This window comes from Caretta caretta, chromosome 11 (assembly GCF_965140235.1).
Source record: "Caretta caretta isolate rCarCar2 chromosome 11, rCarCar1.hap1, whole genome shotgun sequence".
Classification (NCBI taxonomy): Eukaryota; Metazoa; Chordata; order Testudines; family Cheloniidae; genus Caretta; species Caretta caretta.
Genome location: NC_134216.1, coordinates 40,485,572 through 40,501,882, shown reverse-complemented (window position 1 = coordinate 40,501,882; position 16,311 = coordinate 40,485,572). Strand labels below are relative to the sequence as shown.

General features: G+C 35.8%; 1 protein-coding gene across 4 annotated transcripts in view; it reads right to left on the bottom strand.

Moving 5' to 3' along the window:
* DYNC1I2 (dynein cytoplasmic 1 intermediate chain 2) overlaps positions 1-16,311 on the bottom strand; it is a 43,189-nt gene that overhangs the window by 13,726 nt on the left and 13,152 nt on the right. The window contains exons 4-6 of one of the 4 annotated variants that reach the window (XM_048868553.2): positions 13,934-14,078; positions 10,321-10,380; positions 8,824-8,939 (exon numbers count right to left, since the gene is read on the bottom strand). In XM_048868553.2, coding sequence (XP_048724510.1) covers positions 8,824-8,939; positions 10,321-10,380; positions 13,934-14,078 — 321 coding nt within the window. The remainder of the gene's footprint in view (positions 1-8,823; positions 8,940-10,320; positions 10,381-13,933; positions 14,079-16,311) is intronic. The other 3 variants (XM_048868554.2, XM_048868555.2, XM_048868556.2) reach the window with 3 other exon arrangements.

Here is a 16,311-nt window from a genome sequence, read left to right as displayed (position 1 = left end):
ACAAGTTTTATGCATTTTTTTAAACTAATAATTAAGCAGTTATAAGTCACCAATAACAAATTACAAATACTTAGTGTGGAGCTAATACAGCAATATTGTCTTTAGTTAACAAATTATTACATATGACTTGCACAAATGCACTTTACTGTACAGAGACTGCAAATACATTAATTTTATAATCTACAAGAGTAAGGAATACAATAATTGTAAATTAAGAGGTTCCCAGTTTTTAAGTATATTACACATCAAAAGTGTCCCATCTATGCAATAAATTATTGAAATAAGCCCAGTCCATCTGGTTCTGAGGAAATACATTACTAAATAATGTCCCAAGCAGAAACTGAGTGTAATTCTTTGCTAATTTTCACATTTATACAGATCTTCTGTTGATTTTCATGTTTATAATACTTACCTGTTCACATATACCTTTTTCTCTTTGTGTCTTTCTCCCCAGACTCCTGTATATTATACTTATTAGTGCAATACTCTATTCTACTGCTTATCAGCAATTCACTCATAGGAAATCACTCTGAATTCCCTAACAAACATGAACTGCAAAACTTTCAGGGAGTGTGTCAGCCTGCACACTTCCCCCATTTACTTTCTGAATGTAGGGTGAGTTTTTACTTCAACATCAAACTTGTGATGTATTTTGGAGAGATGGAATGAAAGGCGGTGCTGTAAGTTAGCCTATACCTAGAAATAAATACTAGAATGTGAAGTTCCAGTTGTCTGAGTAATCTGAAAGGAAGATGTTATAAGAGAGATGGTTATAGACAAAAACTGTCACCTGACTTCTTACTAGACATCCTACGTTCAATCCTCTGCTGTATTGGAGTACCTTTGGCACAAACAACTAAGGGGAAGCCAACATGGTGCTTTGCCATCTTTCCGTCTCCACAAATCATGGGCCTGTCCAGAGGCTGACCTGGCACAACAACTGAGTCCAGCCTAAAGACTGGACTAACTTTCTCTGGCTACCACTAACAGCCCCTGCATTAAGGTTAAAGTCACCTGAGCACACCGTGCTCCAGATATATGCCCTCTGATGGGAGCGAGGAAAGCCGAAATTGGCTGGCTACCTCAACTATAGATTAGCCGAGGATTCCCTCACAGCAGGGGAATCCTCAGCTGCTCCTTTCAGCTTTACAGTCACTTTGTAATGTTCTGATACAGCACAGTATAGTAGAACCTCAGAGTTACACACACCTTGGGAATGGAGGTTGTTTGTAACTCTGAAATGTTCGTAACTCTGAACAAAACGTTATGGTTGTTATCTCAAAAGTTTACAACTGAACATTGACTTAATATGGCTTTGAAACTTTACTATGCAGACAAAAAATGCTACCTTTAACTATCTTAATTTAAATGAAACAAGCACTGAAAAAGTTTCCTAAGCTTGTCAAATCTTTTTCTTTTTAAGTTTCCCTTTATTTTTTTAGTAGTTTACGTTTAACACAGTACTGTACTGCATTTGCCTCTGCTGCTGACTGACTGCATACTTCTGGTTCCAAATGAGGTGTGTGGTTGACCGGTTAGTTCATAACACTTAGGTTCTACTGTATCTAGTTTTAAGAATTTGTTTTATGCCGGTTACGCAGGGTCGAGGCATGTGTATATACACACACAATTTAAACATTTAACAATAAATGAGCCACATCCTATCTTTTGTCTAACAGAATCAGTGTTTCTCAAACCCTGGTCCATAAGTGCTTCCATGACAAAGGTGCAATGTGGCATTTAAAACAAGAGGTGGGCCTCCTATCCCAGAAAGCATCCATTAACAATGAGCCAGTGTTTAAGCAGAATTCCCTTGGATGCCTATTCCTGTTTGCATTATACATGAATCATATCAAGTCTTTGTCAGGTGTCCCTGGTATTAAAATTCTTTCATGATCAAATTTGCTGACACTATAAAAATTGATGGGTAGCAAATCACAAGAGGACAGCCCAAAACTATAAAATGACCCAGATAGATTAGTTCAGTGGCAATTATAGGCAACGGGCAGATTTAGTACAAAGGAATGAATGAATTCAATACTCTACATTATGGAAAGGGAACAAAAACAAAATAAGGAGAGAATGTTACCAAGACAACATACTTGTTGCATTGGAACAAGTTTATTTTAATCTCATCTCCTTTATGTTGTTCTAATACTACTTTAGGTTATCAATCATTATAGCTACTGCATAGGTGTGGGATTAGCACGGGGGGGGGGGGGGGGGAGAGACCATCCATAAGAGAAGATCTGGCTGAAGAAACAGTCCACAAATATGAAAAAATTGTGAATTACTGCAATATTAGTCTAAAATGTGCTTTTTCATTATCTTTTAAAAAATGTTTTAAAACAGATTTATTTGACCTACATCATAAAGCTGGATTAGTTTTTGACCACCACAGGAAGGCTACTCTAGCGCCAAGGTCCCGGACTGAGCAAATTCAAGAACATTAAGGCCCTCCATTGAGAATGTCTGGCTGCCTCTCCCCAATGGTTATCTATTATTTGTATTACCATAGCACCAAGGACTCCTACCATGGATCAGGACCCCACTGTGTTAGGTGCTGTGTTTGCTTCCATCTGGTTTTTGCTCACTTCTTCTAGACTATACTCTTTACACAGAGACTAGGAGTACTTTGTGGACACACAAAATCTTCAAGTGGTAGGTGCAACCTGAAGAAAGGTTTAGTAAACTTCCTTTATAAGTCTGTTTTGTACTCTGGAATTCTGCTTATGTTTTAGCATTTATTGAATTTACTTCATTTTAGGACCAAGAATTAAGAAAAGAAGGTACTCTGCTGTGTTGCTGGGAGCATGTATGAAAAACTGTGGCAAAACATTCATTAATGAATCTCTTAGACTATTTATTTCATCCTAGTCACAAAATTGAAAAAACACATGTTGAGAGCTATGCTTATATTATTCTAGTGTGTCAGATGAAAAGCAAAAGAGAACGATTTCCAATCTCTCCAAGACACGGAGTTTCTCATCACTATTTTAAGGAACTCAGAGGTCATAATACAGCTATACAACAATAGGTGAACAATTGTCATGCCTTCCATTGCCTGCAGCTACAACACATCCAGCTGGGATGTGGTCACATTTCATAAACACAGGCCTCCTAAAACAGAAGTGAGATAGATGAGGCCAGCTAGTGCTTGGAGGAAAGACTTTCAAGCAAAATGGAACATGGTCAAAAAAGTCATGATTCAGTATGTGACACTTTTCCATCTGAATCAGTACTGGACCAAGTGCGGGGGCATGACATAAGGAGGCACTGTACCGACTTGCAGATGAAATGTAAAGTCAAGATCCTCATTTAGCCCCTATATCTTAAAACAATAACTACCGAACTGGAATTGTCGACCTACCTAAATCCTCCTATAGGATAGGGTCGTCTTAATTTCTGGTCTTAATTTCCATACTGGGCAGTGTTCAGAGAAGTGCCCCCTTTTCGACCTATTTCACTGAGGGTTAAGTGATCTGTACAATTTCAAGTTTGATGTTCAAATGAAAGACACTAATTATTATTAAAACTCAGGTCAACCATTTTATCAACCTTCACACCCCACCAGCGTGCTTAAAGAGAAGAAATGAGGCTTCAGCCATTCTGAAAGGACCTGAGATTGTAAGTCATCCACAGAAAAGGTATGCGACTTCAAATTATGTGTACAAACAAGGACCACTGGCCAAAACACACGATAAAACACTTACAGCTAAAAAATACAGACACCATGCTGTATACATAGCACATAGACAAGTACAGAGAATAAGGCTGAATGAACTGTCTCTGGTTGCTTGACTTTCACAACCTTTCCTGCCAAAGTCAAGCACCTAGGGAAGAGCTGGGGAAGTCCAGTAAGGCTGCCTCTTTCCTCTTTTTTGGGGTGAGGAGGAGGCATGGGCAGCAGAGAGTTTGAGAGAAAGGAAACATGTTAAATGGAGTTCCAAAATTGTTTTAAACTACACTTTTTAGGATGTCATAATTGAGAAATGCTGTGTCCAATTCACCACACATTTTATAGAAAAAAATTGACCTCCGCTCTGGATCTAACCTGCTAATTTTCATTTGTGGATTTTTGAGGGAACTGCCAAAATTAGGATTATAAATGGAAATTCAGTTGCAACCCTAACTCTGAAGTGACTGCCTCTGACTGTATAGTCAGATCTTCTAATACAGACATAGTTTGAGTATACAGATGAAGGAGATTCCAATACACATTCTCATCATCATGGTTCCCTGTATACAGAACATTTTGTTAGTCTATGTAATATCAAGTTACCCTATGTTAAACAGAACAAGCTTCAAGTATACTTCTTAGTCTTGCTACTTTGTTTAAACACTATGAACTAGAAATTCCATAACTAAATACTGCCTAGAGATTAAATGTGATAATTGAAAAGATATACATGAACTAAAGGTGCTCCATTCTCACCAAACTCACACAACTCATGCGTACATATTTGCCTGTATCCTCTTAGATATTTTAGATAGGAAAAAACTATGACCATAGCATCCCACATTTCAAGACTCCAGTTTGCTGTGGCAATTTCACTTTCTGACTGTAGTATTTGTAGTCCCCATATTAAAGAGGCGGGAACATAATTCCCAGTTATTTATTAAAGATGTATTTGGAAAGAAGTCGTATGAAAAAGACATTCAGGCTTCAAAGCAAATTTATCAGTCCCATTTCTTAATACAAGTGTCAAGTCACTTTTGAGAGATGCACATTCACAATACCAGTAGATTTAACAATACAATTAAAGCAGTAGTTCTCAAGCGAACAGGAAGCAAGGAACTTTTAAGTTTGCTTGCACCCACCCATCCTAGTTTATAGTGTCCAAGGGAGGGTTCTGGTAATCACCAGTGGGAGGCAGACAGTTCACAGTCACTTTCCTGAACTAAAGCTCTTTAACTACAGCATATCTGTTGAGAGTAAAACTAACAAGGATCATGCAATCTCAGGCAATTTCACACACAGCAGGCATTGTAAGTAAAGCACTTCAGCACACAACCCATGTGCTAACTCTCCACCTTCCAGTGAGAATCTGAAAAAGGGAAGAAAATGAGAGGGGGTGGAAAAAAAAGAGGCAAAGCAAAAGAGAAAGACTAACATGGAAGGAAGAAAGACGGAAGACAATGAGAACTTTGGTAGCTCACTTGCTTTTTTGACATAGTTATATGGGTTATTACAGTTTATAGGTAAAATTGCCTTGATAGATTAAAAGTAACATAGGGCAATTTTTCCCCTGGAACTGTGGTCTACTCCCTGGGACTATGTTCCATGAGCCAGAAGCTATTTGGAAATAATGAGACAAAATGGGCGAGGTAATATCTTGCATTGGACCAACTTCTGTTGGAGAGAGAGATGAGCTTTCAAGCTTACACAGAGAACTTCCTCAGGTCTGTGTAAGCTTGAAAGCTCATCTCTCTCTCCAACAGAAGTTGGTCCAATGCAAGATATTACCTCGCCCACCTTGTGTCTCTAATATCCCAGGACCAACACGGCTACAACACTGCATATCACAATAGAAATAATGAAACAACCAAGAATCTCACACTTAATATTTGCAGTCTTTCCATTAGGAAATGCTGTTTTCCAAAAGTATGGACTTTCCCAAAGTTGCATGAAAAGGGAGCCTGATGTAGAAGGTGTCAACACAGAAGTTATTTCTGTCACCAAAAACACATTTAAATGAATATTGTCAATTTAAATACACTTTTGTCCAATATTTTTACCTACTATTTTTATATATAAACAAAATTAGTATAGCTGAAAGGTTACAGAAAAGATTTTTTTTCTATTTGTTTACTTTGCATATAGTCAGGTTTCACTGTTTGTGTGGATCTCATAGCAATAGGGAAGAGAAAAACATCTGTAAAAATTGAAAAGAGTGACTATAAAACCACCAAAACATGCAGAGGAATTAAGGGGCAGTTGTAGCACTTGAAACTATTTTAAGTCGGCTTTAAATTCACTACATTTCAAGATAGCATTCTTCCTTTAGAATGTTTCAAGTTTAATCTTTGAAAAACCTGAACTGCCTTTTTCTAGGCTATATTAGAAGGTAACCAGTTGTACTTTCAATGCATGTTCCATCACACTGTCTCATTCAGTGGTCTAGATATACAAATGGATGGAAGGAGCAGTATTGCATAGTTATGCTACAGGGAGCTTCCTAGGCAAAGGAGTGGTTATTTTCAGGAAAGTCAATGAGGGTACAGAATTTGAGAGTTAAGTCATCTTTAATCCTCTAAAAATGTATGTTACGGGACTTAAGATGGATTTTCAGGTTTAACTCTGAGTTCAATGTATCCAGTTCCCCTTTTGTCACTTAAGTTGCCAGTTTTAAAACACCCCTCCCCACCCAAATTTCTAAAATAAAATTGTATACAAATCACTCTGAAATACTAAAGCTTGTTTGAGCACAGGTAACCAGAAAATCATGAATTCTAATCCAAGTATTCATGGTTTTGGAGGCAAGAGAGAATAGAATAAATTACTTAACCTCTGACTCAATCTCCCCATCTATAAAATAGGAATATCTACTTACTGCTTGAACATCTTATGAGGATTATTAGTAAAATACTTGGATGAAGAATGCAATCCAAGAGATAAAATTTTATCTGTTCATTAATTTTCCCTCAGCCTATGCAAAATTTGCAGCAACACCATGTTAAAGAGAGATACACTCAACCCTTAGCAGACTTACTTTTAGAACTCTCAAAAAAGTAAACTCTCCTACATACAGTTTCTGCATAAACTCCTATTTTTTTTCAGACAAGAAGATTCTTTAAGGAAAAGTTGTTCCATCACTGAAAAATTCTGAGATGCCACCCAGCTGTGATCACACCAAAACAGTGAATTACATGATGCCACGAGAGTGGAGGAGAGTTTGAAAACTGACAGCAGACACCATGCCCAACGCAATACACGTAGAATGTGAATGCACACCTATATGGCTCTTGCTACTGTAAGCTCTTAGAGGCAGAATTGAGACGACCTCATAAATAAAGAACAGTTAAAGTGGAAATCAGCATTTTCATGAACTAGTGAGTTCCTGAAGAACAATGTGATTCCTCTGATGTCACTACTGATGTACCCTTGAAAAACAAGCATTCAGCTTCCATTTTTGCCAGTGCTCCAAGTAGACGCCACCATTCAAAAACTGAAAAACTACAGAAAAGCCTTTGAACTGGTAAGTATTTTTAAAAACCCTCTCATATGAAGGGATAGAAAGCTTGTTCACAAGAGAACGGATTTGCCTGTGATCTGTAGGCAATATATTGAATATTCAATAAATACGTTTTATATGTACTAATATTTCAATTTCAGTTTGTCAGATAAATAAAAATAAATACTAGGTCTATATATATTTTTGTAGGGAAATAAAACAAACCATTTAAATACAGGGAAAAAATCCTCTTCTACTCTAGTTTATCAAGTTTAGAAACCTGCCCTCTTAGGTGTTTGGAACGTATATTGGATTCCCTTACATGAGGCAAAACAGGGGGGAAAAGAAAGAAAAGCTCTTTTTCAACAGAGAGGTAGTAGTACTGTGACTTGCTTTTTCTCATTTCTCTTCTATAGAGGTGTGCTTCTAATATAAGTGGCTTCAACATAAACCACTGCCAAATGTTTAAAAAGTACCGATGCAAGCTAGAGTGCTATACATTCTGCATCAAACCTTTTCAGACAATATGCTTGTGATTCTTAAATGAAAAGATTTAAGAACTAAATCCTGTAAAATATAAATTTAACAGAATAAATGAACACATTGCCCATAGCTTTTATCTATATTTGAGAAGATGCCAGAAAATTAAACACAAACCCCAACAAAGCTAGGAAATACAAAATTGGAAGTTGAAATTCTAGGCCCTCAATTTATGTTCTCATAGTGAACTTCTCATCAGAGATCAGGCAGGAAGTCACACTGAACAATTCAGTGTTTTTGTGATATGAACTAAGGACTAGGTAAAGACCAAATATTGTCATTTGTGATCGAATTCCCAGGTCTCGAAAGGTTAACAGCAAGTGAATTAACCCACTGAATCTTCTTTAAAAAAATCTCTTTCCTGCAAAGACAGCGAGTTACAACTGAAGCTTTAACTTAGAAATTTCCAACTCTTTTCAGTTTGTGCCATAAGCTGAGTCAAATATGTGATTAGCATATGCAACTCCTATTTTCATCAATGATTAATGGCAGTCTGTGTCCCAACACATAAAAATCAATTTATATAAATAAGAGTCTTTGAGAGTGGCATCACTAGCAGTTGACAGAAAAATGCCACTTTCAAAGACTCTTATTTTTATAAATTGATTTTTATGTGTTGGGACACAGACTGCCATTAATCATTGATCTAAATTCCACTGATGAGAATAGGAGTTGCATATGCTAATCACATATTTGACTCTTAGCTTAAGAAAACATAAGCCTTCAAATAAACTGATTTTGTTACGTTAATGTGCATGGAACACATTCTACATTGCTTAAACATCAGGAAGTCTACAAATAAATGTAGTAAATCTTCTAGAAAACTGTGTATTTGGGAGAGGAAAATACGAGTGCTTAATAGGTTTCCTTTAATTAATTACAAGATGCAGGATGACATTCTTTAAAAAGACGTGTATGGACTCAAGACATTACCAGTCATCCCTCAGATCAATTTACACTTAACTATGTCCAGCTCTGAAACACTATTTTGTAAAATATAAAACATCAAATAGAAATGACTGATCTCCATCTGTCCTTCTAGAATAGTCTTGGTACATTTTAATAACCAGAAAAAATACATGTAATAGTAGTATAAGTTAACATTCACCTTCCTTTGGTTGAGTCATAACTGGTGTTTGAGTCTCCTTCGTGTATGTAACAATTTCTCGGGGAGGAAAGTCAACTTGTGTAATTTTAGCCATTCCAAGTTTAATAGGTCCACGTCTAAATAAAATGAACAGAGACATCAGAACAATTGATATTTTTAATACAATCATGATTAAGTTATAAGGCGTTTCAGATTGCAAGGCATCATCTCACTCCACACTCTAAAAATCAAGTTTAAATCCAAAGGATGCTATCATCTGAAAAATGCTATATATGTTAGTGATATGCTATCTTTATTTTTTAAAAGGTGTCTGGCTTATACACACAGACTAGAAGAAAAAGAAAAAAGGCAAAGATATCTGGATTTCTTGATTTCACACGAAGTGTTTTTCAAGGCTTGCTAAATCTTAGTGTATGACAAGGCTCTTTTTCACTGGCTAAAGGGTCTATTTTACAAACCAAACTCATGTGAGCACTACCATTGTTTTCCTTGCTCACATGAAAGATATTTGCAGGACCAGGGTTCCAAGATTGCATAGCTTGCAATATTGTTTAATTATTCTGCAATTAATGACTGTTTGCCAGTCCATTTAACTATGTTGGCCATTTCCTTAGCTCTCCCAAACCTATTATTTATGACTTAGAACTGTAAGTCTGTTCCCAAACAGTAGTATAATATCCTGGAACGGAATACTAAAGAACTTAAAGATAAAGATTTAACAAGAAAAATTGAGAGAACAAGATCTCATTTACAATACTGACATGGACAAAATGGGTCTAACTGCAACACACACACGCACACTATATATAAATATATATATATATTGCAAGTTAGACCCACCTCAGGAGAACTTTTATGTAAAAACCCCTATTAACTTCAATTTGTATATTAATCACTAGTCCAATAATCCAGCAATAAAAAGCAGTATATGAATATTAATCTTTCCATCATCTTCTCCCACACTTAAAAAAATTCATTACAGACTAAACAGGCTCAAGGAAAAATTCTAACATTCTTTCTTTAATTTTTGGAAGGCAAACAATTCTATAACATGATGTGGGTCTTAATGAAAAAGCTTACAATTTATAATAGACTTCATGATACATTAGCCACAAAACAATAAGTTCCCATCTTTTCTTATACTAGACACATTTTGTATATATTTAAAATGTGTAGTTATTTTATTTCAATAGAATGACATTTTATAGTTTGTCTTGCCAAGAAAAAAAAAGATGTAGATAAAAAGTTAAAAGACTGAAACATATTGCTGGAAAAATGATAAACTTGCAATCACAGTAAGACTGAAATTGCCTACTATAGGCCAGTTGCACTAAACCCAGGGAGAGCATGAACTTTGATTACTTTCAGAACTTGTGTTCCCTTAATAGTAACTTAAAGTTCATTTTTTAAAAAAAAGAGCTCTCATATTGGAGTATATATATAAAAATTGTATATTTATAAATACACAAAAGAGGGAATATAAAATCTATGAAATACCCCAGATCGGAATCAGAGTGGAGCTGAAGAACTGATGGATCAGTATCCCAATGCAGCGTCCTGATACCGTAGGTTGAACAACCATGCAGCATTAGCAAAAGAGGCCAGAGATTAGTGAAGCAAATACACACTATGAAATGTTAAAGCTACTGTAAGTTTACAGTTTTTTCATTGTTCAAAGGAAACAAAATATCAGTTAGTGGAAATTCAGTGAATGTTCAATGCTACAATACATGCAATAAGTATAAAACAGTTAAACACAAACATACAATTCAGAGCAATTAGAGACATTCAATTCTTTCAGAGATGGGAAATTAAAGCATTGCAGAATCGCTGACAAAAGTAGCCTAAATGAAAGCCAAATGAATAAAAATCCATTTGAAACAGCTTAGGAACTGTTAAACTTTAAACTTCATTTTAAAGCTATACAAATTTGGTTATGTCATACGAAGTCACGTTTGTTAATGTACTGCAATCTTGCCCAAAGCATTAAATATGTGCAGGAAATTGTCATATTGGTAAAGGAAATGAGTCAACACACAAACTTTTTGGTAGAGAAGCAAAATGCGTTTCCACTGGGATACAGAACTGCTAGAGTTTCCAAGATGTGACACTGCTGTAATTATGGGTTAAGCACTGCCTTGGGCTTACAAATGTCATCCGATTTAAAGCCAATTTAAGATATTCAGTATCGTAGAAAACAGTGGGCTTTATATTAAAACGTTTCAAAATAGTGAGTATTCAGCACAGTACATAGGAATAAGAAGTGGAATGGATCTGTTACAGGTCACTTATATAAAATAGGACCTTCTTTATAGTTTAGTCTTGCCTGGAGGGGGGAGGGAAATCTACTTCATCCAGTATTGGTGTCTACTTCTAACTCTACCAGGGCACAAAGAAGCAATTTCAAACAAACGTACGTGAAATATTAGCAGCAGAACATCTGCTTTTAGTAAGCTTGTATATGCTACCATACTTTGTAGAGAATTTTACTATTATTTTGTATCAGAAGCTTAAAAATAAAGAACATGTAATATGTTTGTATGCTAGATCAATAAAAGGTTTTTCCATATGATTATTTTAGGAAGACTGAAGTTATTTTCCAGTGTAACTGGAGAGTTCCTAGAAAGATGTAAAGTTGCTCCCAATAGTTTAATACAGTGTGGTAAAAATATTAAATTAAAATTTATGTATCTTTAATTATGTACTAGGTTGTTCTAGTTGCAAGTTTTGGTAAAAAAGGCATGAACCTTTCATTAATGATTTAGTTAGAAATGCAAAGCCCTGAATTTTTATTCTGAATGTTCCTGAGAAACATAGGGAGTGGGAAAGAGAGGCAGAAGAGCTGCAATAAACACAGCAACTTGAGGATGAGAAGAAGCACGTATGCAAAATGGTTTACTGATGAAAAGGACAGGAGAAGCAGTCAGGTAAACTGATAGCAGCAGTGGACATAGGGCTTGAACAGTGGTTTACTGCTTATTAGGTAGTTAAGAAATGCAGCTGTGTGCCAACCACCATAAGGGAGAGGTAAAAATGCAGAGGAGATGCTAAGCTAACCAGGAAGACAATCTTTGTAAACTGAGTTGCTACATAAGAGAAGCACTGTGATCATGTGATCACATAGCTGTTCAACATGCAACTGAAGTGGAATGTTGGGATTAAAGGGTTAAAAACATGGAGGAAAAAAAACAGAAGGATCAGTTTTACATTTTCAGATCAGTATCAAACTTTTAGAACTACATTCCAAAAGATGATGTGTAATGATATGGGCACACTGATGGGCCTCTGAAACTGGTTAACTCCTTAACATGGTTTCTAGAGGCGATCATACTAAACTATTCCTGCAGAATGATTTTCCAAATTCAAGATTTTTTGAATACCAGTGTGTCTCACCAAGAGTCCATATGTACTAATATACTATACATAGAGGCAGATATTTTAGTACTTTAAATTATCTGAAAGTATTGTCTGGTGGTTGGCTCTTCTGACTCCCAATGTAATGCTCAAAATTATATTCTTTTTCTACCACTGACTCACTATTTGATCATCAGCAAATTAGGTTGTTTATCTATACCTCAGTTCCCTCACCTGCAACATGGGAAAACTGCTGTACTGTACTTCCAAACTCTGTAAATTGCTGTTAATCCTAACATGTAGGGCACACAGATATATGGATGAAATTATAGAAGTGCACGGTATTATTTTCTCTCAGTTTTCAAGCACCTGTGCCTACTCTACATTTATGTGACATGCATTTATGTAACTGCACGTGCAGAATACACAATGGTGAGGACTATAATATTTTCATTAGTTAGAGATGAATTCACCATAAAATGTACATGTGAAGTTTGTTTCATGTCAAACATGTTTCATACTCGCTTCACCATTAAATATTACACATGAATGGAATTTAATCTTCAAATATTTTAGATTAAAATAATGTTAGCAGAGAATAACCCTCCCACCCAATGGATTATGATACAAACGATTCACAGATTTCATGTCACATGTGAACTGTACTACTTAAAATCTGGTTGTTACTAAATGAAAGACTAATATTACTGGATATTTTATTACATCAAAAGTGGGCTTTATCCATGCAGACTGAATGAAATATTAAACACAAAGTAGCATTCAAGAGGCATAGTGTCCACGAACAGCCAGGAAAGCAATGTGTCTCCATGTTAGTGATCTGTTACATTCTCCTAATTTTGGTCATGGCTCATTTTTTAGCAACAACCTAAACTTTTGTTTATGCCACTAACTGGTTATAAAAATAATCAGTTTTTTTTTTTTTTTTTACACAGTTAGGATGGTGGAAATAGCAACATTTTAAACTATACATAATGGGGCTCAAGCACTCATTCTTCACAGCATGGGGTATGCAAAATATGGGAATGACACATCAGCCACAACACAAGCATTTGGAAGACATGAATATGTGCATCCTGATAAATATTATAGCAAACATCTTATTTAAACTTATTCAAAAAGGAGCAAAACTCATGTACAAGCACACACAAAGAAATCTAGAAGATTATGTTTTAACAAGTTATTCCATAATATAAACATATAGTGTGATAAGTTAAAAAACATATTTGATAGCAGCATAATACCATAATCTCTTTGCCAATTAATAGATTTTCTGAGCAAATTATTATGAGAATTTACCTACTATCTGAAGAAAGTGCACATATGACAGTGAAAACATCCCTTTGATATAACATTCTCTTTCCTCCCAGCCATTTTAAACTATCGGTCCATTAGAAACAAACATATCTGATTCATCTTAAAATTAAAAAGAAATTCAAAGTTTCATTTCACATTTTATTTGCAGCTTCAGTATTTAAATAAAATACATTCCAAGAAAATTATCTGAATCAGAGGATAAAATGGTTTTACACAATCACTAGAGTAAAAAACATTAATTGCTTTAGAACAAGAGATGTTATGTGGTTTATCTTAAAAGGACTTAGACATATAAAATTTGACTTAGAAGTTTACAAATTTTAAGTTAACACTAACTCAATACTATTTTAAAGCACTTCTCAACCTACAAACATATCGAACATCATTTTAACAATCTAATGTTTTAAGAAAGTTACCATACCTAGATCCAACAGCACCATCACCAGAGTCTTGGCTTCCAGCCTCACTTGGAGTACTCACAGATTTGGAAGATGGAGACATAGGAGGAGGGACTAAATAGTGAAACAGACAGGTATCCGCTGTTACTACTCGTAGAGGTTGCACAGCTTAGGATGTTTCCAAATTAATTTAACATGAAGTATTAAAAAAAAGTGATGGCAAACAAAAAATACGTGGATGAAAATGAATAGTAGAAAGAGAGGGGAAAAGACAATGTTAACATTTCATGCTGGACACTCATGCAACTCTTTGGCATTTAATGTACCTGGGATTTTATATATATTAAACAAAAAAAACAAAAAACAAACAAAAAAAAGACGCACCCAGGAGAAAATGACTGGTGAATCTTTTTTAAAAAAAGATCTCAGTTTCTACAAAATGCTGCCACCAACTTTCAAAGGAGACAATTTTCCTTACAATTTGTCATTTCCAAATAAGTTCAAGGCATTTGTTAGTATAGCATTAAGAACTGTTTTCATGGATTAAACAGATCATAAAATGCACTATTTAAATTCTAATAAATTTGTCTTTGCTTCAGTTACAACTGCAACAATTTTTTTTGCCATACAGTAAGTTTTAACCTGTACTGTTGTTGTTTTATCGGATAATAGTAATTAACACTTCCTTTAGACACAAGAATAGCTGCTATCCTGAAGCTGTTTTTTAATTAAATATATATTTTAAATATAACATCATTATATCTCCTTTAAAAGTTTCAAGCATTTTGGGCGAAGACTGTAAACAAAATTTAAAAAGCAATGTGCTTTTGGGAACTGATGCATAATGAAGAGTGACATCATGCAATTTAAATACCACGCAAAACTGTGTTTCCCCACTCTAGAAATTATGATTTGTAAGAATGGCCTAACCCATCTTTATACCTTTTTGACAGCCTAATAATGCCTCAAAGTTCTTTGCACCTTCTATTTTTCAGTAACAGACACCCAAAGCCATGGTTCTCCCCTAAACTGGGAGTTAAAAAAAAAGAAAAAACCAACCACCAAAAAAAAACAACCAAAAAACTAACCACCAAAAAACAAAACTCCCCCTTTGCTCCCAAAACAGGGGAAAATTACAGGTAGAGTTGGTAGATAGCTCTTTTTACAGGTATACTTTTACTGGGTAGTCACTGCCATCTGCTGGATAATTTATAGAATGACTGCCTACAACCCTCTATTCTAGTACAGCATGATTTTATCACTAACTTGTTCAATTAAAAAAAAGGTAATTAACATAAAAACAGACAAACATGAATGAAAACTTTTTCTGCTTTTATTAAATTAAACAGTTAACTCCTGAAAACAGAGCTAAGGGATTATAATGCCCAGACTATCAATTTAGCTCAGACTGTGTCAAATACATGGCCTTGAAAAATGTGTCACGGACCACGAAATCAATTCTCCCCTGTGAAATCTAGCTATTGGAGGGGGTGAAGAGGGGCAGGACTGAGGGTGGAGGCTCCTACCATAAATCGAGCTCCAGCTGCTAGTCCTGGCAGGATTGGGGAGGGAGGGTATTTCCTCTTCCCCTGCACAGCTGCTGGGGGGTGGGGTGGGGGTGAGAGAGTCAGCCAACCCCTTTTTGGGTCAGGACCCCCACGAATACACCACCACAAAATTTCGGGTCTAAACATCTGAAACCATAAAATTGACTAAATTTTAAATTCCTATGATTATGAAATTGACCAAAATGAACCGTGAATTCGGTAGAGGCCCTAAAAATGTGCAATCTAGTGATTGAGCTCTAACTAATAGATATAAAATATCAAACACTGAACTATGACATTAAATATCACAGAGCCAAATCTAAAAATACTTATGTATACTGCAACTTAAAATTGTATGTATTTATTTCCAAAGCAGAGCAGCTCTTTCCCACACTCCCTCCAAAAAAATCCAAAGGAAGAAAAGATGAGGACAAATGACTGACTTTCCAGGATTTCTTTTGCCCCAGGAAGCAGCTGCTTACTGTACACAACTTCATAGATCACAAAAGAGTTAGTTACAGAAAAGGTAAGAGCAGCAATAAAAAACCCCCACCAAAACATGACATAACTGTTCCCTGAACAGGGGGCTGCAAACAGCGGAGTCTGAGAGGGATATACCCTGCTGAAAGAGCAAACACTAATTCTTGGGGTAAGTGAGTTTGTTTCTGTTTGGTTTTTCTTTTGGCTTGCTTAAAGTTTACAGCGTGGCCTATACGGGACTGTGTGTTTGGGGATTGTGTGGGAGTGGGGGCCAGAGGCCTGCTAACTGAGTGTGCATTAGCAAGGCTCTAGCCTCCTGTCCCTTGATCCTGAATCATCTTTGATCACCCTTCCCCTGTGCGTTAACGAGGGGG